This window comes from Pararge aegeria, chromosome 10, assembly GCF_905163445.1.
Source record: "Pararge aegeria chromosome 10, ilParAegt1.1, whole genome shotgun sequence".
Lineage (NCBI taxonomy): Eukaryota > Metazoa > Arthropoda > Insecta > Lepidoptera > Nymphalidae > Pararge > Pararge aegeria.
In genome coordinates this window covers 18196504-18217438 of record NC_053189.1, presented here as the reverse complement: position 1 = coordinate 18217438, position 20935 = coordinate 18196504, and the positions used below count along the sequence as shown (strand labels likewise).

The 20935-nt window shown below is 37.7% G+C and overlaps 1 protein-coding gene across 1 annotated transcript; it reads left to right on the top strand.

Moving 5' to 3' along the window:
* Positions 1-978: 978 nt before the first annotated feature.
* Positions 979-19362, top strand: LOC120626966 (synaptic vesicle glycoprotein 2A-like). Its single transcript, XM_039894785.1, has 12 exons — positions 979-1076; positions 1884-2045; positions 3105-3267; positions 4761-4882; positions 7245-7475; positions 8080-8093; positions 9137-9267; positions 10047-10152; positions 12933-13120; positions 13796-13894; positions 18080-18207; positions 19137-19362. The coding sequence occupies exons 1-12, from the start codon at positions 1040-1042 to the stop codon at positions 19193-19195; spliced, it is 1440 nt and encodes a 479-aa protein (XP_039750719.1). The 5' UTR covers positions 979-1039; the 3' UTR covers positions 19196-19362.
* The last annotated feature ends 1573 nt before the right edge of the window (positions 19363-20935 follow it).

Here is a 20935-nt window from a genome sequence, read left to right as displayed (position 1 = left end):
AAAATAAAATATGGCTTTATACTTAGGAATTATTGCAATCGGTAGAGTTTTTCGATTCCAAAGAAACAAACTTATTCTTCAAATTCAAATCCAAATTCAAAATTTCTTTATTCATGTAGGCCTATCACAGCGTTCATACATATTTTTTACATAATTGTAACTGGATGGTGATAACTTCGTTCGCCAATTTAAATCTAAAGCTACGAGGGTTCCAAACGCGCCCTGGTCTAAGAAGAGCCCACAACAAACTTAGCCGGGTAAATTTATTTTTTTGTTATCACCACAGAGAGCAATTCGCACCCAAGCTTTTTTATTGTTTAAATAATCCTTAATATTATAACAGGATTTTTCTTCTCTTTAACATCTCGCCTTACGGTGACGAGCAATGTATTTAATGAAAGATTTGTTCAATTTATGTTAACTTATGTGTGCCTGGTACTTCAAATTGTGGTTTAGGAGATTTAGCTGTGAAAGCCTAGCCTAGTCCAGCCTCTTTAGTTTGGCGGTTGATAGGCTTATATTGGATAGAAGCAGGCGTTACTTAGCGGAAATCCATAATATATTATGAAAATGAGCTTAATTTGCTATACTCCGCGAACAGCAGGATAATCTGTATGGTGTAATTTATAATTACTTCAATCTGTATACTCCACACCAAACAGATAATATATCAGAGAGAATAATTGTTAAGTCAGTTTTAACAATTATTCATTGTAAAGTCAACATCTCTGAGGATGCTCCGGTTTCGGAGTGAAACGTGCGTAGAGGGTACATTGCCGAGGATCTGTTTGGTGTGGAGTATACGTATTGAAGTAATTATAAATTACACCATACAGATTCTGCTGCTGTTCACGGAGTATAGCAAATTAAGCTCATTTTTCATAATATATGATAGGCTTATATTATTATAGTACCCTATTTTAGACAACTCTATATAAGCACCTTGCAGATTGATTTTGAAAATTTTTGCAGCAATATGAAAAAAGGGAAGGATGATCTACCTTTGCAGCGGATTTCTGTGGACAAATTGGAAATCAATATGGAAGTAGATCTGGAGAGAGCCTTAGAACTTTGTGGTACGAAAAAGGGTCGATGTTGAAATTTAACAACTTACCTATACTATTTTTTATTGCACTGAAATTTAGCCCTAGACTGCAATCTCACCTGGTAGTAAGTGATAATGTAGTCTAAGATGGTAGCGAGCGAACCTGATGAGGAGAATGGCAGTTATATTTAACCTACGCGACATCATACCGGAACGCTAAATAGCTTAGCGGCAAGTCTTTGTCGGCAAGCGAGCACAGAGTCAAACAGAGAGAAAAATTTAGATTACAAAAGTGCCTACCTATATGCATTTTAGGATACAGATTGTTCTGTGTTCATCGAGTTGAAAGATGTACACTTTGAATTTGAATAATTTGCTTCAATATTTTTTTTCCATAATCTTGGTGGGCGTTTGCATAATGGAATTAGGTATGGATCTTTTTTTTATAGCATATATTGACTTAGCGTTATTGCTTTATTTATTTGACAGGCGCAAGTACGCTGTATCATCATCATCATCACAACATCAACCCATTACTGGCCCACTACAGAGCACGGGTCTCCCCCACAACGAGAAGAGGTTAAGGTTGTAGTCCACCACGCTGCCCCAGTCCAGATTGGTGGACTCTATTCACCTTTGTGAAGTTTCGATACGATGTTTTCGTTCACCGTCGTCGAAGCAAGTGATATTTTAATTACTTAAAACGTACATAACTAAGAAAAGTCAGAGCTGGGATTCGAACTGGGCCCCCGAAAGTGAAGTCAAGCTCCTACCCAGTGCGCTATAACCGCTTCTGTATTATTCACACTGTATACAATATTGCTATTTGAATTTTCAGGTGCTGGGAAATACCAAGTTTTCCACTGTATCCTGATGGTTACGATACTCGGCGCTGCTATGTTAGAGATGATTGGATCTTCCTTCATCTTACCAGCTGCTGCCTGTGATCTAGATATTCCTGATAATTTGAGGGGAATTATTGCTTCAATTCCTAATATTGGTAGGTACAGACTTGTCAGTATAACTGGAAACTTGACACATAATTTTATAAGATATTTTGGGACAGTCATCAATAAATAATACCTTTTTATATTATATAAATAAGTAATAGTTATTTCAAACCTTGGGGAAACCTCGTAGCGTTAGTTTTATGAGGTATGAAATTAAATTACACTATCTCCTGCTGATATTTTATTATATCGATATGATTCAGATAAAAATTATTTATGAAATATTTATTTCATATTATTAGTAGGATAGATTACAATAAATTTTTACCGTCTTTTATTTTTAGGTATATACCTACTTGTACGATAATATCTATTATTATCATCAACCTTTTTTAATTCCTACGGCTGGATAAACTCTCCTACAACAAGCAAAACTTTAAGTTAATATGTATTTCGTTTCAGTTCAGTTTTCGATCAAATATTAGTGATATATTCATCACTAATATTAGCTAGATCGATTTATCGCCCCCGAGACCCCCTGTATACTAAATTTCATGAACATCGTTGGAGCTGATTCCGAGATTCCAATTATATATATATATATATATATATATATATATATATACTTATATCATATCTTATTTCTTTAAACGATATGATATATATATATATATATATATATAAATTTCTCGGTTAAAGATATAAGATATATGATTAATATATTATGAAAAACGTATTTTTACTTAAATTCTAAGTGAGAACCGACATGACTTATATAAACATAATTTTGTAGCGCTTGAACTTCGAAAATCTCTGCGTATATCAAGTATTTTGTGATTTCATACTACCAATTACCGGAAAAATTTGCAATTCATTCTAAGTTTCTGCAAAAACGAGATATTTTTTGGATATATACTTCCGAGCATCTTTTTTCAATAAGTCATCATGCCTATTTTGATGTATAAAAAACGTGTATTTACTTATGTACACGCGTTGGAAGTTATACTTCTTTGGCTTAACAAGATTTTTTCAAAAATTTTATCTTACGTCTTATTCTAAGTTTGTAGAGAAAACGGCAGTAACAATTGAAAAAAATATGTTTATTCCAGGCGTGATACTAACGGCGCCATTCTGGGGCCGCGCTGCTGATACTTTCGGCAGGAAGCCAGTGCTGCTGCTGTCCACCGCCGTGGCAGGAGTGATTGCCCTAGCTTCTTCCTTCATGCCAAATCTACTCAGCTTCGCTCTGTGCAAGTTTGCCGGCTCGCTCTTGTGAGTAGATCTACATCATCTTCAGACTTTCAACTCTCATCGGGGAGAGATTAAAAAAAAAAAATATTTATGATCAGATTACATTGGATCAATAACAATAGAGACGATGGCGTCAGGAAAAGTTTAAAACTGCGTTCCAGAAAGAGCGTGAGATATAAAGCCAGCCCGCCAGCTAGTGGAAGGTATACCTCCCTATTCTTCAATGTAAGTCGATGAGCTTAGGGGAATTGTCAAAGTCAAAGTCAAAAATATCTTTATTCAAGTAGGCCCATAGATGGCACTTATGAGAAAGGTGTACCTACATGGTAGTGAAGTGGTGATAGGCACATATATGGCACTTTTGACACTTACATTACATGTAAAATATGACAGAAGCGAGTTGAAAGCAATAACTTAGCCCGCAACAAATTAAGCCGGGTATTTTTTTGTTATCATCTCACATTGTCATTTAAAAATGTTCGAAAAGCGATCTGGTTAAAGCAATAAATCACACCCAAGCTTTTTTATCGATTACTTAGTCCTTTATACTATAATAGGACTTTTCTATGAGCTCCGACTCGTCGTCCATCAGGGCAAAGGCCGTATCTCTTGTAGGAGAGAGGGAGACACAACATATAACTTTCATTCTGCTTCCATTCTGGTTGGCCACATTATATGGTAGGAGGCTTCGGACGTAATTAATTTAAAACCAATATTTGGCGGTATTTGTTAACTACAAGTACCGCCAAATATTGGGAAGCAGATAGAATTCCATGATATATTATGAAAATTAAGCTTATTTTGCTATACTCCACAAAAAGCAGGAGAATCTGTTTGGTGTAATTTATAATTTTTTCAATCCTTATACTCCACATCAAACAGATCTCCGTCAATATACCCTCTACGCACGTTTCGATCCGGAACCGGAGCATCCTCAGGAGATGTTGACTTTACGACTAATTTACAATGGGTTCGATTCCCACAACTGGAAAATGTTTGTGTGAACATGAGCATGAATGTTTTTCAGTGTCTGGGTGTTTATATGTATATTCTAAGTATTTATGTATATTATTCATAAAAATATTTATCAGTCATCTCAGTACCCATAACTCAAGCTAACGCTTACTTTGGGGCTAGATGGCGATGTGTGTATTGTCGTAGTATATTTATTTATTTAATTGTATACAATTATGAGGTTTCGGAGCTCATTTCCCCTCCCCGATGTCGTTGAGCCCTGGGGCTCGGGGGGAAATGAGGGGATGTTGACTAGAGAGTGCATCCTTCGAGGGCTGGGACCTCTGCTTGGATAGACGTTAATCGGACTTGGTGGACTTTTGGAATAATTGTGGTTTAGTCCGAATGCCCCCGTGACCGTGTTAAGGGTCCACGTTGGGATGACATCAGAAATCGGGGGAAACAGTTCTTTACCTAGAAACCTAATTCTGAACACTTATTGACCTTGCCCTCACACTGGATATTCTTGGTCAGGGTCGTTAATAAAAGTATTTTTCCAGTTTATCCTGCCCTTCCTCTCTTGGCTTTGCGTATGCTGGCGAGCTGATGCCACGGATGAGGAGAGATCTGGCCGTGCTGGTGTGCAACGCACTACTTATGCTGGTTGCATCTTTGTGCCCCAGTAAGTGTATTATATTACATATATATATATTATATTTTGACGACCGACTGGCGCAGTGGGCAGCGACCCTGCTTTCTGAGTCCAAGGCCGTTGGTTCGATTCCCACAACTGGAAAATGTTTGTGTGATGAACATAAATGTTTTTCAGTGTCTGGGTGTTTATCTGTATCATAAGTATTTATGTATATTATTCATAAAAATATTCATCAGTCATCTTAGTACCCATAACACAAGCTACGCTTACTTTGGCGCTAGGTGGCGATGTGTGTATTGTCGTAGTATATTTATTTATTATTTATTTATATTAGTAATGTTCTAGATGGCAGATTTGCACAGTGGGCTACTCATCTTTCTGAGGCCAAGGCTGTAGGTTCGATTCCCAGAACTGGAAAATGTTTGTGTGATGAACATGAAGTTTTTTCAGTGTCTGGGCGTTTTTATGTATATTGTAAGTATTTATCTATATTATTTATTTAAATATTCATCAGTCATCTTAGTACCCATAACACAAGCTACGCTTACTTTGGCGCTAGGTGGCGATGTGTGTATTGTCGTAGTATATTTATTTATTATTTATTTATATTAGTAATGTTCTAGATGGCAGATTTGCACAGTGGGCTACTCATCTTTCTGAGGCCAAGGCTGTAGGTTCGATTCCCAGAACTGGAAAATGTTTGTGTGATGAACATGAAGTTTTTTCAGTGTCTGGGCGTTTTTATGTATATTGTAAGTATTTATCTATATTATTTATTTAAATATTCATCAGTCATCTTAGTACCCATAACACAAGCTACGCTTACTTTGGGGCTAGATGGCGACGTGTGTATTAGTATATTTATTTATTGTTATTTATTTATTTACCAAAGCATTAGCCTTCTGTGCCACTTAAAAATAATGAGGATCTTATGAAATCTCGTAGATAGATAAAATCATTTGATTTAACACTTGCTTTTATGTTGGAGAAAAACATCGTAGGGAAACCAGCATGCTAACAGTTCTCTATAAAGTGCTGAAAGGCGTGTGAAGTCAACCAATACGCACTTGGCCGTTGCGGACTGCTGAAAATTCAAATTCAAATTTTCTTTATTCATGTAGGCCTATCACAGGCAATTATGAAGCGTTCATACGTATATATATGTTCACATAATTGTAAGGGGGTGGTATAACTTCGTTCACCAACTTAAACCTAAAGATACGAGGCTTCCAAACGCGCCCTGGTCTAAGAAGAGCCCACAACATACTTAGCCGGGTAAACTATTTTTTGTTATCACCATCTCAGAGTAAATTAATATTAAGCTATGAAGTTAGAACAATTCGCACCAAAGCTTGTTTATCGTTTAAGTTATCCTTAGCATTATAATAGGAAAAACCTTACTCATATTGAGCGAAAAGCACCGGATGTATACCGGTAATGAGTTGATGATGCTAAAGTCAATGTCCCACAGATAGGCACAGGCTGCCAGTTCCATAGGATACTAGGTTTAAGAGAATAGACCCCACTGCGCTGCTCCAGTAGGTTGTCTTTAACGATTATTATCACGTGTTAATGATAAAACCGGGCTTTACGTGGATCCAAATCCAACGAGATTTCTTACGTAGCATTCTTCGCCTCGACACAGCAGTATCCCTTTTAGATGTGGCCTTTATGAGGATGCTACGGAGTCTGAGCAAACATGCGTAAAGACCGCATTTGGGAAGATCTTGAACTACCAGTTGAATTGTATCTTCAAAAGTGGAAGACTTTTATGTAAAAAATTCATTCCCTATTTCAACCTTTGGTCGCTGTTTTATCAACATTATGAAATAAAAGATTTCATTATAATGATAGGTACCTACTGCGATGCCCCATCTGTAATATAGTACGCTCTTTTTAACAACTTACTTGTTTTTATTTATCACGCTCAACGCATTTCGATGTAATGTGATCTTTCGATTAAAAACCCATTAATCTCAATGAGCCACTGGGACAGTTGCTAACAATTAGACGATCAAAAGTGCGGCTTCTGTTTTAATTGTCCTTAACTTTGGTGGATCAATTAAAAACAATATGCAGTATAATAATTTAGCGGGCACGTTTTTAATTACTGATGTTAAACGACGAAAATCTAAAACTCTTTATAAATATTTTTAGAGGTCGAAGTAATTACGGTAACCCATACTGCGCTGTACTGGGCCTGGAATGTGATGGGTTTTTTTTTTTTTTATCTATACAATTTATTTGTACACCACAAAAAATAAGGAAAGTACACCGGATAAAAAAGGCGGCCTTATTGTTTAACAGCGATCGCTGACAGGCGACCTTAAGTTTAGAAAATCAAGAGAAACCGATATAGTTGATGACTATAGGATAATTTCTATTCTAGTCTTCTCGTGGGGCGTGCTGTCCTACGACTGGCACACCCTTGGCTTGCAGCCCTGGCGGGTGCTCACGGCGGTGCTCGCCACCCCCCTCGTCCTGGCGGCGCTGTGGCTCACGCAGGCGAGGGAGAGCCCCAAGTTCCTGATGACGAACGGCAAGCCGACGGAGGCCTTGGAAGTTCTGAGGCACATTTTTGCTCGCAACAGCGGGTGTGCGAAGAATAACTACTGTGTAAGTAATCATTGTCCACCAATCCGCACTGGGCCAGCGTGGTGGGCTAAGGGCTAACCCATTCCCTGCTGTGAGGAGACCCGTGCCCTCTAGTGGGTCAGTAAAAGGTTGATATAATGAAGTAATCATTAGAAGTATGATTGAAGCAATTAAAAAGCAAAATCATAATTAGTTCAGGTTCAGCCTTTCGGAAACTACCATTCCACACACCACACTCTACATCAAACTTATAACACATATTTTTACTTCTCACATACTCGTAGTTTTTGCGTTGGGGGCTAAAATATCTCTTGCTCTTAATGGTTATAGTTAAGGAAAAAGCCGTGAGGAAATCTGAATGCCTGAAAGCTTCCATGTCCTCAAAGGCGTGGGTTTTTTAGGCTACTGCCTAAACCCTAAAATTTTAAAGGAGACTCATGGTGAGCCAGTAATAATAATAATGAATAATAAGCTTCTTAAGCTTTGGTCGAAGCTTTTCGAGTGAAGACCATTGACTAACAACTATCGGAACAATGACTGTTGACTCAACACTCCATATCGTGAGCAAGGTCCAAATTTTAATAATGAATATACTACGATGATAAACACATCGCCATCTATCCCCAAAGTAAGCGTAGCTTGTGTTATGGGTACTAAGATGACTGATGGATATTGTTATGAATAATATACGTAAATACTGAACATATATAGATAAATACCCAGACAATGAAAAACTTCAATGTTCATCATACAAATATTTTCCAGCTGTGGGAGTCGAACCCACAGTCTTGGACTCAGAAAGCAGGATCAAGGTCGCTGCCCACTGTGCCAGGGTTATTCGCGTAAAGAATTCTCAGTACCTGCTCGGAGTAAGAAAATTGGCGGTGTATTCCCCTGTGTCTCAAAAAGCACGTTGAGCGGTCATTCTCTGTTGTTATCACCAACTCGATGCATCTCGTCTAATGTGACCTGACCCTTAATGAATGAATGTATGTGCACTTTTAGTGTGGGTACACCAAATAAAAATACTGAAAAAAATGTAAATACATTCCTTACACACTATATACAATTTGGCGGCCTTATCGCTACATAGTGTACTCTTTGTGTCATCATCATCATAATCATCATTTCAACCAATTGACGTCCACTGCTGGACATAGGTCTTTTGAAAGGAGTTCCACAATCCACGATCTTGGGCCGCTTGCCTCCAGCGGCTTCCAGCGACACGCCTAATGTCATCTGTCCACCGCGTTGGGGGCCGACCAACACTGCGTTTACTGATGCGGGGTCGCCATTCCAAAACTCAAGGCCCCAACGTCCATCGATTCTCCGATCTGCCCATTGACACTTTAGCTTTCACCTAATTCTCTACCATAAAGTGTTGTCTGGAGGAGATCGCTTAAAGCGATAAGACCGCCTTTGCGCATCTTATATATATATATATATATATTTTTTTTTTTTTTTTTTAATTTTTTTGTTATTTCTTGTTTTCGCTTTTAATTTGTGCAATAAAGACTTTATCTATCTATCTTTGCGACTCGCTGAGCTAAGTCGGTAACTCTAGTTCTTTTACAGATCTCCTCATTTCTGATTTATTCACGTAGAGACACTCCTAGCATAGCTTGCTCCATCGTCCGCTGAGTGACTCCGAGCCCTAAGTGCCCTAATAAAATTCCTTTTCGTCAGGTCACATCACTGAAGAGCGATGAGGACAAACCGGATGGCGGAGACAAGCAAACTGCGCTGGCTTTGCTGCGACCACCGCATCTCAAATGGCTGGCGTTGACTGGCTTCCTAATGTTCGGATTGTTTTCATTGTTAGTAATCTAGTCACATATTTTTATTAGATACTAGAGGTTCCTTGCGACTTCGTCCTCGTATAAGTCAAACTTAAAAGACAGACATATACTGTCGCGAAATATTTCTTGCAAAATTTAAATAGGAAAAACTTTGTTATTCATGATTTTATCAAAACTTTAACCGATTACGCAGCGCACGCAGCGGAAGCTCTTAAAAAGAAATAAACCCCGATTTTGAAACATTCTTCATTGCTGCTATGCTCCTATTGGTCGTAGCCTGATGATATATAGCCTATAGCCTTCCTCGATAAACAGGCTTTCCAACACAGAAATAATTTTTCAAATCGGACCAATAGTTCCTGAGAACATCACGTTCAAGTAAACAAATAGGTAAACAAACAAACTCTTTAGCTTTATAAATAAATATAAGAGTATAATATATAACATATGTCTGCGGGGTGGTAATAGCCTAGTGGTCAAGACTGCGGCATCCCTTTCGAGGTGACCGAGTTCTATCGAAAGGCCTTTACACTGTTCTTTTTCCCAGGGCCTTTGGTTTTATATTTCATAAAAACATATCTGTTTCATTTTTTATTTCAGTACAACTTTGAAAATTTTAAATTCCTAAAATGCCTCTGCCAGAGATTGAACTGGGTACCTCTGATTAAAAACCACAGGGCTCACCGCTGTGCGAGGGGGATTGCCATAATATGGAATAAAACGCGGAATTGACCGCATTGGGTTGTAAACTTTGAATAAAACCCATCTACTGTTCCTTACTCGATCGCTGATTGCAGATTGAACGGGCTGTTCCTATTCTCCCCGAACACGATAAACAAGATCATGTCGCAGGCAGACCAGCACGCTACTATATGTATGTTGATGAACCAGCCTGAAAACCAGGTGAGCCTGAAACCATGCACTAATAATAATTTTTTTTACTCACAATTTTTGCTTCTACCGAAACCGAACTTACACTTATACTTATAGGTGTAGAAAGGGTTTTATTTTATTATTTTAACTCTTGATACAACACTACAAAGTTGGGAAAATAAAGGACGAATAGAGAAAAACTCAAAGACTGGAGTAAAATACAAAAGGCGGCCTTATCGCTTGGAAGCGATCTCTGCCAAGCAAACTTAGAAAGAGAACAAATTGGTCGTGTAAAATTAATATAAACCTTGTGATAAGACATATTACCATTATGTCCAGATGCCTATCTCACCGTAATGTCAAGTATAGTACATACGGGTAGCATCCGTCATAAGCATTATGTGTGCCAGAAATTTCCGTTAAAGCATATAACACTTGCACACACCCACACAGAACACATCCATGTGTGTTTTACCCGTGTGTGCGTGAGGCGACTCGTGCGCCGATTATAAACATAAGAACATAACCTTTATAAAAATAACTAAATACAAATACATAAACAAAAATTACACAAATTAAAAACAATATGTATTAAACACATAAATTTAAAAATAATAAACGAATATATATTATGATAAGCTGTATTAATAAATAGATGGAAAAAAAGCAGTCGTCTTTTTGCGCAAGATAATAAGATTTAATTCCTTTTTTAAATATATCAAGCGTTTTGGCCTGTCGTATGTTCGTAGAGAGAGCATTCGATAACTTTTATTTTAGATATATTTTATCAATAGAAAACGTCTATAAGAGCGGTCTAGTTGATCTAGACTCTAGAGGGTAGTTTATTCGTCTGCAGGTCACGTTGTAGTAGTAGTAAAGCTTTTTGTGTCAGAGCTCGTCCGGGGAAGTACTATCGCCATGCTTATTTCTGCCGCTAAGCAACAAAATGCTGTTTTCCAGTCTTGAAGGGCGTGGTTGCTTGTGTAAGGGCACATAGAGCTGAATAGATGGGTCTCAGGTTGATGGTCTAAGGGCCGAACTTCGAAGTGTAACTCATTAGTTAATAGCCGATGGTGTTATCATTAGATGGGACATCTGCTCTGTCGGTCAGTTATTACTAAAAGGGGGTAGATATTGAAAGAAAGAAAGAAAAATCGTCTTTATTGTCACACATTTGTGTAAAATTTTAGGTACATACATTTTTTAAAGAATAAAAACAAAAATGTGTGACAAAGGCTCAGTAAAGCTGCATACCTACTAAAAAGCGCAAACCTGGTTCTCAGCTAGCCCCATTATCTTCGTCGTCACTATTATAGGATATTGGATAGAAGCAGGCGTTACTTTGCGGAAATCCATGATATATTATGGAAATTAAGCTTAATTTGCTATACTCCGCGAAATACAGGAGAATCTGTTAACAATTATTCAATGTAAGGAAGAGCGAAACGTGCGTAGAGGGTACATTCCGAAGATCTGTTTGGTGTGGAGTATAAAGATTGAAGAAATTTGAATTACACCATACAGATTTTCCTGCTTTTCGCGGAGTATAGTCAATTAAGCTTAATTTTCATAATATAAAAGAGCAAATCCATTCATCATCCAAAAGCATTCCAATTATGTTCAATTAATATTATAAATGCGAATGATTGTTTGAATGGATGGATGTTTGTGACTCTTTCACGCAAAAACTACAGAACTAATTTGACTTAATTTTGGAGTGTATATAGATTTTACCCCGAATTAACACATAGGCAGCTTTTTATCCCGGGAAAATGTACGGTTCCCGAAAGATTCATGAAAAACCAAAAAAACGCGTACGAAGCCGCCGATAACAGCTGGTCTTCTATATTTTCTTCAGTTGTTGGCAAAGGAAGTTTTTTTATTCTTCTACGACAATACACACATTGTCATCTAGCCCCAAAGTAAGCGTAGCTTTTGTTATGGGTATTAAGATGACTGATGAATTTTTATGAATTATATACATAGATACTTATAATATACAGATAAACACACAGACCACTGAAAAACATCACACAAACATGTTCCAGGGAATCGAACCCACCAGCCTCGGACTCAGAAAGCAGGGTCGAACTGCGTCAATCGGCCGTGAAAAGTTTTATTAAAATACTAGCTGACCCGCGTAACTTCGTCTGCACCTAGAAACCTACCTACCAGGTGGGCCTGTTTTGTTTCCAAACTATGTTATTCGCGGCCGTACGTTATCGTCGATAATAAGATAACTAAACAATAATCCGATGGCCTCGATACATTATTTATGTTTCCCTTGTGGACTGACCCTTTGATAACCAGTTAGCTTCCGTATTATTAACTATATTGACCCAAAAAATAATCTCATTTTTCGGTATTCAAAGTCACTATATTTCCTACACATAGATACACACAGACAGTGTTGTGCAAAAAGGGTATGCACAGGGTATGCAGATAATAGGTATAAAATGAAGAAAATCTCCGGGAGATTCCTATCCTTAACTTTTTTATACAATAAATAAATAAATAAATATACTACGACAATACGCACATCGCCATCTAGCCCCAAAGTAAGCATAGCTTGTGTTATGGGTACTGAGATAGCTGATGAATATTTTTTATGTACAGATAAACATCCAGACACTGAAAACATTCATGTTCATCACACAAACATTATCCAGTTGTGGGAATCGAACCCACGACCTTGGACTCAGAAAGCAGTCAGGGTCGCTGCCCACTGCGCCAATCGGCCGTCAGAGACTTATAGTTTAATATAAATAATAAAAAATCTTGTGGTGGAATTAGAAATCGTTGTATTCCAGACGTCCAACACGACCTGTGTGGACAGCATATCCCACGGAACCTTCCAGATAACAGTGGTAACGTCGGTGATCTACGGCACGCTCGTGCTGTTGGTCAGCCTCAGTCCACTCACGAAGAAGGCCTTGCTGGTGGGCATGTACGCCCTCGTTGGAGCCACCTGCCTCGTCTCTGCCTTGACGACCAACAGGTAGGTTGGTAAAGACCATTAACACTGGTCCACTGGTAACCACTAAAGGACCATTCTTTATTGCATAACTTTGATTATAATTATATTAACAATCCATACTATTGGATAGGCGTTACTTTGCGGAAATCCATGATATGTTATGAAAACGAAACAGATCTTCGGCAATGTACCCTCTACGCGCTAACAATAAATATCCATTGTAAAGTCTTCTGCTCCGGTTTCGGAGCGAGAGAGGATAGATCTGATTGTTGTGGAGTATAAGGATTGAAGAAATTAAAATTACCCCATACAGATTCTCCTGCTTTTCGCGGAGTATAGCAAATCAAGCTTATTTTTCATAACAATACATACTATATAATTTTTAATGCGAGAGTGTGTTGTTTGAATTTCTTTACTTTACGCCCCAATAAAGCAACCGATCTACTTGTTTTTTGCCATAGAGTTAGTTGAAAGGGCGGAGAGTAACATAAGCTATATTTTATTCCAGGGAAACTAACTGTGAAGTGTGACGAGACGTAAAACCGTTTGTTTTGATGGGATAAATAGCCAATGTTACTCTCCGTATTTTCTAATAAGTCTATGCCAAAAATCGAGTTCATCGGTTGCTTAGTTAGGGCGTAAAGGAAGGACACATAAACATTCATACACACGGGTTCAACGGTTCAATTGTTGCAGGATAATCGCCGGTATATCCATGTCTGCTCTCCAGATAACTGCTCTGGGCATCGGACCGCTGTGCGCCTACACAGTGCAGCTCTTCCCGACCAGTTTACGGTAATAACACCTAATATCATACCGAACGAAACTCTAATGGATAATAGGACACCAGCCATAAAAATCACTAAATAATACACGACTCCATCAATAAAAGACCACTACTGGGCTACAGGAAAATCCTATTATAATATTAAGGATAACATGTATGATAAAAAAAACTTGGGTATAAACTTCATAGCTAAACATTAACTCGATTGTGGGGTGGTGATAACAAAAAAAAACCGCGTTTGGCATCCTCCCAGTTTTTGTTTTAAGTTATCGAATGCAGATATCACCATCACCTAACATTAGTGTTAACATGTTAATGTATAAACGCTTCATAATTGCCTGTGATAAGGTCTACATGAATAAAACATTTCTGAATTTGAATTTGAATTTTGAATGCCTCTCCCAACGGGAGTGTTAGAGTGTTTGACGGCCGATGAGCGCAGTTTGCAGCGACCCTGCTTTCTGAGTCCAAGGCCGTGGGTTCAATTCCTACTACTGGAAAATGTTTGTGTGAAGAGCATGAATGTTTTTCAGTGTCTGGGTGTTTGTATGTATATTTTCCAAGTATATATGTATATTATTCATAATAATATTCATCAGTTATCTTAGTACCCATAACACAAGCTACTCTTACTTTGGGGCTAGATGGCGATGTGTGTATTGTCGTAGTATATTTATTTATTTATAGTTCTTTCCATCGCTCGCTGGGTGACTCTGGGCCTTATTATGAGGCCATAGTTAGCGACCACGACTCTGATCCGTAAGTCATCACTGTTCGAAGACTTTGGTCTTCAGGCACTGAGGGATTTCTTATATTTCTATTTGTAGTTATTTAAAAACAATAAAAACATTTTAAGAGTATTGGGATATTCCCAATTTTGCGTGTAAATGGAAAAACACCGGAAAATGTGATAAATGAATGACATTATCTTTATAATTTTTATCGCATTTACTATAACAGTAAATAGTGAACAGTAAATATGTACATTCGCGGGGTATATTTTACAATCTGGAATGTAAACAGCGTGAGAGAGTTAATTTATTACCGAGATTTGGGGTTTCCCTGCACTTGGCGAGAGGCAAATATTTGCGAACATTGTTATCTTATAAGTCGTGTCAGGTAAATTAAGCGTTTTTGGTTCAACTACGCAATGGACGATATTAACAAAAAAGGTCCAATTATCCGTCTCGTCGCTGGTTAGCATGTTAACTACAAGGTCCTAGGTTCCGAGTGTAGTCAAAAATTTGTTTCGAGTTTCTCTATGACAAAATTTCTGTACATCTGTTAAGAGCACGTGAAGTCTTCGGCCGCGTGTTAATGATCTTTTAAACCAACCAATTCGAAGAAGCCATGGGGAGCCGTTGTAAACAAATGGCCAAGAATTGTGGAGTTTGGAACGCCCTATAAAAGACCTATGTCTACGAAATGCAGTGGATGTCGACGAAACGCACCAATTCGCACTGTTGTGATCTTCGATCAAGTGACTAACTTGAGGACAATCAAATAGAATACCATAGAAGACCGGTCAAGAGTTCTAGCAGTTTATAGGCTCGAACACGCACCAAGGCGGTGGTGGAGAGATGGCTCTCAAAAGAGAGATGAGGCCAGTTCTGTGCTGTGGGAGAGTAATAGCTCAATGATAAAATAAGAACGTTGTAACGTAAATAAATGCTCATACTCAAGCGCTCTGTGCCGCTAGCTCCCTCTCTTCTAGAACATAAATTGAAACCAAATAACAAATTTTTGGTTTCTTTCTGCAAAGTGTTTCACACCCGTATATATAACAGTCATCACTTATTATTATCAATAGATAAAAATGTATAAATTATCAACCGCATTGGATCAGGCATCTACTCTTATTATATTAAACCTAATAAAACAGTTTTTTTCTAGTAATGATGTTTATTTCTCTTTCACGCAAAACTACTGAACGGTTTTGACTGAAATTTAGCATGGTGATAGATTTATACTCTGGAATAACAAATGGGCTACTTATTACTTAGAACAAACCAACATAACATTTTTATATATATACTTCGCATTCCTTTTTAAAAAGAAGCAAGGAACTTTAATTAATATTCAAATCGCTATAGGTGCCACTATAATATTTAAAGACATCCCTCCATTCCTCCAGGATCCATCAACAGATCTAGAACTGATCAAAATAGGGCACGTGGGAAGTAAACCGTTTCAAACAAAAAATATATTTTGAAATACAACCGCAGCCGCACCTCCTTTTTTGCAAGTCGGTTAAAAAGAGTAGATTAATCAAAAACTATGTGAAATCTCACGTATGGTTTTTATTATAAACACACATTCAAAACCCGTTAATAGCCGACTACGTGATTATATCCGAAACATATTTTATTAGTTCTTGAGAAAGAGATAAGTACTGCAACGCACATACCTACACGCATTCGGTCTAGACTTAAAAGATCTAACGATTATGAAAGCAGGTTGCAGACGATTTTAGGTTGATAAATTTTTTCTGCTGATACGAAGTTATCGGTTTTAGAAAGACAATGAAGATGCCAGACGGTCAAGCCACGGTATTGGATGTATGTTGTGGACACATTAGCATTGTATATCACGTTAATTGTATCCATAACATGTTAGATACGAATACATCATAGGCGGATTTACGAATAGTTGGGTTGATAAATGTGGATCGAATGCATAATAATAATGTATTCGGGGAGTTGATGAAGCTGACTCGCTTTTGTAGCGCATCAGGGATGTTCGTGGAAGCGAGAGTTGACTGCTTCTATGCCACAATGCGCAAAAGATGTGGCTCTCTGGTGCGAAGGTTGCGGGGCACCAACAGCATCCTTAAGATGCTTGCTGGCAGGTTGGACTGGGCGTATGTGAGTCACTGCTGTGCTATTTCAAATGGATTGCAGCGGCAGTTATTCGCATATTCAAATATTGAAATATAATGCAGTATTTTTTATTTATTATCTTTTAGTTATATAGAATTATTATTTAATGTATTTTAAACAACAAAAAATATGAGCCTTGATGTCTGATTTAAAAATTGTTATTAATTATGCAGGTGCTGAAGTCATTTGTGAGATTGAGTATACTCTTTACCACTACCATACACATATCAATGCATAAGTTTAAAAAATGTATTTAAACTCATTTGTTACTGCGAGGTTAGTATACAATTGATGAGTTTTTTAATGACAAGGCGTCTTGGAATTTGCTTGCCGGTTTTATCTCAGTAGAAGCTGACATACTATACTACATACACAATAAACAGACATACCTACTCGATGTTCCAAAAGGCCTTATATTTGAAATAAATGCGAGGTTACTATACAATTCATGAATTTCTTAATAACAAGGTTGCTTGGAAGCACATAGCCCGGCTTTCATGTCTCGCAAGACAGAATAATTATTGTTAAAATTATGGCGTTTAAAAAGACAACTGCTGAATTTCTCGTCGGCTTCTTCTCGGTAGAATCTAACTCCCTAACCGTTGGTAGAGTCACTACAAATAGACTGTCTTAACGTTTCTAAAGTATTTATACACTAGGCCTACTTGAAATAACATTTTGAAATGAATATATTTATACTTTACATATAACTATGTTATGTATATATGTAAATACCTTGAAGCAGTTCTTGTCGCAGTTAAATAATTTTTATTTTGTACTTAAAAACGACGAGGATACGCAAGAAACAAAAATAATATCCCCCGATTATATCCTCTCACAATGGATAAAATATACTTTTCACAGCTGCCAAAGCATGGCTGCCGGGAAAATAAGTTTTCCCCTTATTTTTTAAATACAAGTAATATTTTTGGATTTTTTATTTATTTAACGGCTGATTGGCACACTTTCTGAGTCCAAGGCCGCGGGTTCGATTTCCACAACTGAAAAATATTTGTGCGATGAACGTTCATGTGTTTCAAGTGTCTTGATGTTTATTAAAAGTATTAATGTATATTATTCATAAAAATATTCATCAGTCATCTTAGTACTCATAAAACAAGCTACGCCAACTTTGGGGCTAGATGGCAATGCGTGTATTGTCGCAGTATATTTATATATTTCCAACCATCCGCCCTAGCTTAGAGAGTCAATAAAGCTAAACATTATGTCCTTTCTTGGTGAAGAAAATGTCTCTTGTCCATGCTAGTGGGACAGGGGATCCGCGACGCTTAATTTTTGTGTTCTTGCTTCTAGCGGCACGGCAGTCGGAGCAGTGCTGATGTTCGGCAGACTAGGTTCCGTGAGCGGCGCTAACGCTGCGGGGATCTTCTTGGCTGGAGCCTGTACTGCAACTTTCTACGGGTTCGCGGCACTATTGTTCTGTAAGAACGATTTTTTTATTAGTAAGTCATCGCCCGCTGAGCGATTCTGAGTCTTCTTATGGGCCTATTAAGAAGGCTCAGAGACACTCAGCGGGCGATGGAGAGAATAATAGTGGAAGTATCTTTACGTGATCAAATAAGAAATGAGGAGATCCGTAGAAGAACCGGAGTTTCCGACATAGGTCAACGAGTCGCAAAGCTGAAGTGGAAATGGACGGGGCACATAGCTCGGGGAACCGATGGACGTTGGGGTTCCAAGGCGTTGGAATGGCGACCCCGCTCAGGGAAATAGAGAGTTGGTCGGTCCCCAACGAACACATGAAATCAAACGAGTCGCTAGGAGCCACTGGAAACAAGCGGCTCAGGACTGTGGGTTTTGAAACTCCCCATAAAAGACCTAGGTCCAGCAGTACACTTCAATCGGTTTAGGTGATAGTCATCTAAATCTCTTAACTAAATCTTCTAAACTCTTCTCTACTTTCTTATTATACGCTAACTCTTTCAAAATAGCGCACGTGATTTTGATGAGGTTTTTGTCACAGCTTAGATAATTTTTCACAGATAGTTTTGTGTAAATGGAAAAGAAATAAATTTGGAAAGAAGTCGGAAATTCATTTGGTTGGCCTACGTATGGGGTACTTAAAAATAATTTACCAGATAATTTTAATTCTAAAAGCCTAAAGAACACTCCGCGATTGCATATCTCTATCTGTTACTTTTGTTTTAGAGAAGCCATCTTTCTTTAAAAAATAATTTTCACTTACTCTTATTGCGTATGGATTCTGATCCAAATAAATATGGTATTACTTTGAGACATAAGATTAATTAAGATTTTGATAAATTTACTGGAGAACACGTCTACACTCTTATATACTAGATAAAACCTACGGTGCGAAGCGGATATAAAAGTAATTTCTTGTGTTTTGCAGTGTGTGCAGGTCTCAGTTTTCTTCTACCCAGGGATCAGCCGGCGAGCAAAGTTGGATGACGGACCAATACAGTGAATTATGAGTACTTAACATTGAGCAATAATGTACTACGTACTAGAGCAGTCAGGTTCATTTCCATTGACTGTAATGGCCGATATTCACGTCATCATTCTCAGATAAATAATGTAATGTAGGTGGATACAGGCGTCCCATGAGAGAGAGATTTTAAAGCATATACCCACCACGGAGCTGAGTTCCGAACCAATTATTATCATATGTTAGTGATACAAAGTGACCACAGAGGCACAGGGCTTAACATCGCAATTTTTTAACTAACATGGGATCCTTTATGTTCACGGTTGTAGTATAATGTAAGTATAAAAATTCACAGTAACAGTCATAAAGCGTGGAGAAAACGCTTCGTGATTTCTTCTCTAGTTGTTAGTACATTATTGCCCATGAAAACCAAAGTAATGTTATATAGAAATACCTACTCTGACTGAAATAATAAATTATGTGTATAGCATTTTATCTATGTAGGTACAAGGCTTTTAAAAAAGGGGGCACTAAGTCGATGGGGAATTTATTATCATGAAAAACTTTTGTTCCACGACTTTTTTCCACGAATTGTATATGTATAATGTCAAATGGGGTCTGGGATACCCTAAATAGGACATATGTTTACACCTCCTAATTTAGTTTAAAGATTAACTAACTAAAGATGAGGAGATATTAACCCCCTTTATCGACTAGACTTGTGTAATGCATTTATTAAAGCATAGTTTTAGTTTAGTTCGATGTAAGAAATATGTGATTTAAGTATATTACTGTTATTCAGTTGTGCTAATTAAAAAAGAGGACTTTTGGGCATATTCCTTAAAGGATTTCCGGGCTTTTCCTGGAATTGCCATTCTTTTGCTCTTCTTTTTTTACAGTAATAACTAGCTGTTGACTGCGTTCTTTACCCGCATATAGTATGTTTTTTTACAAATCCCGTGGAAACCGTTTTTCCCCTTGAATAAAAAAGTGGCATATGTTACTTACTCTCTGTCCTTTCAACTAACTCTATGCCAAAAATCAAGTTTATTGACTCCTAAGTTAGGGCGTTAAGGAAGAACAAACAAACAGACAAACACTTTAGCATTTATAATAATAATATCTTCTGCCCGCGACTTAGTTTGCGTGGACTTCAGAATTGGTTCTAAAGTTTTGCTCGTTAACAATTTTTAATCTTAATACGGGAACTATGTGAGAGGTCGTATAGATAGTACATGTCCTTTATCATGGCTTATGTGACATGCATACTCTATTTACAGGCGATAGTTTTCCACAAGGTGGTTTTCAACATCAAATTCAAATTAAAAATTTCTTTATTCATGTAGGCCTATCACAGGCACTTATTAAGCGATCATACATATAAGTTTACATAACTGTAAAGGGATGGTGATAACTTCGTTCGCCACCTTAAATCTAAAGCTACGAGGGTTCCAAACGCGCCCTGGTCTAAGAAGAGCCCACAACAAATTTTTTTTTTTTGTTATCACCATCTCCCAGTAAATTTATATTAAGCTATGAAGCTAGAGCAATTCACACCCAAGCTTTTTTATCGTTTAAGTAATCCTTAATATTATAATAGGATCTGCTTGGTCAGTCACTTATTACTGTAAAAAAAGCGGAGTGTAGGGCGCCCCGCAAATTGGTGGTGCGACGACTTTCGGAAAGTTGCTGGCATCCATTGGATGCAACTTTTGGCTCTGCTTAAAATAGGTATATGCCCAGGCCCAGTGGCGTGTATAGAG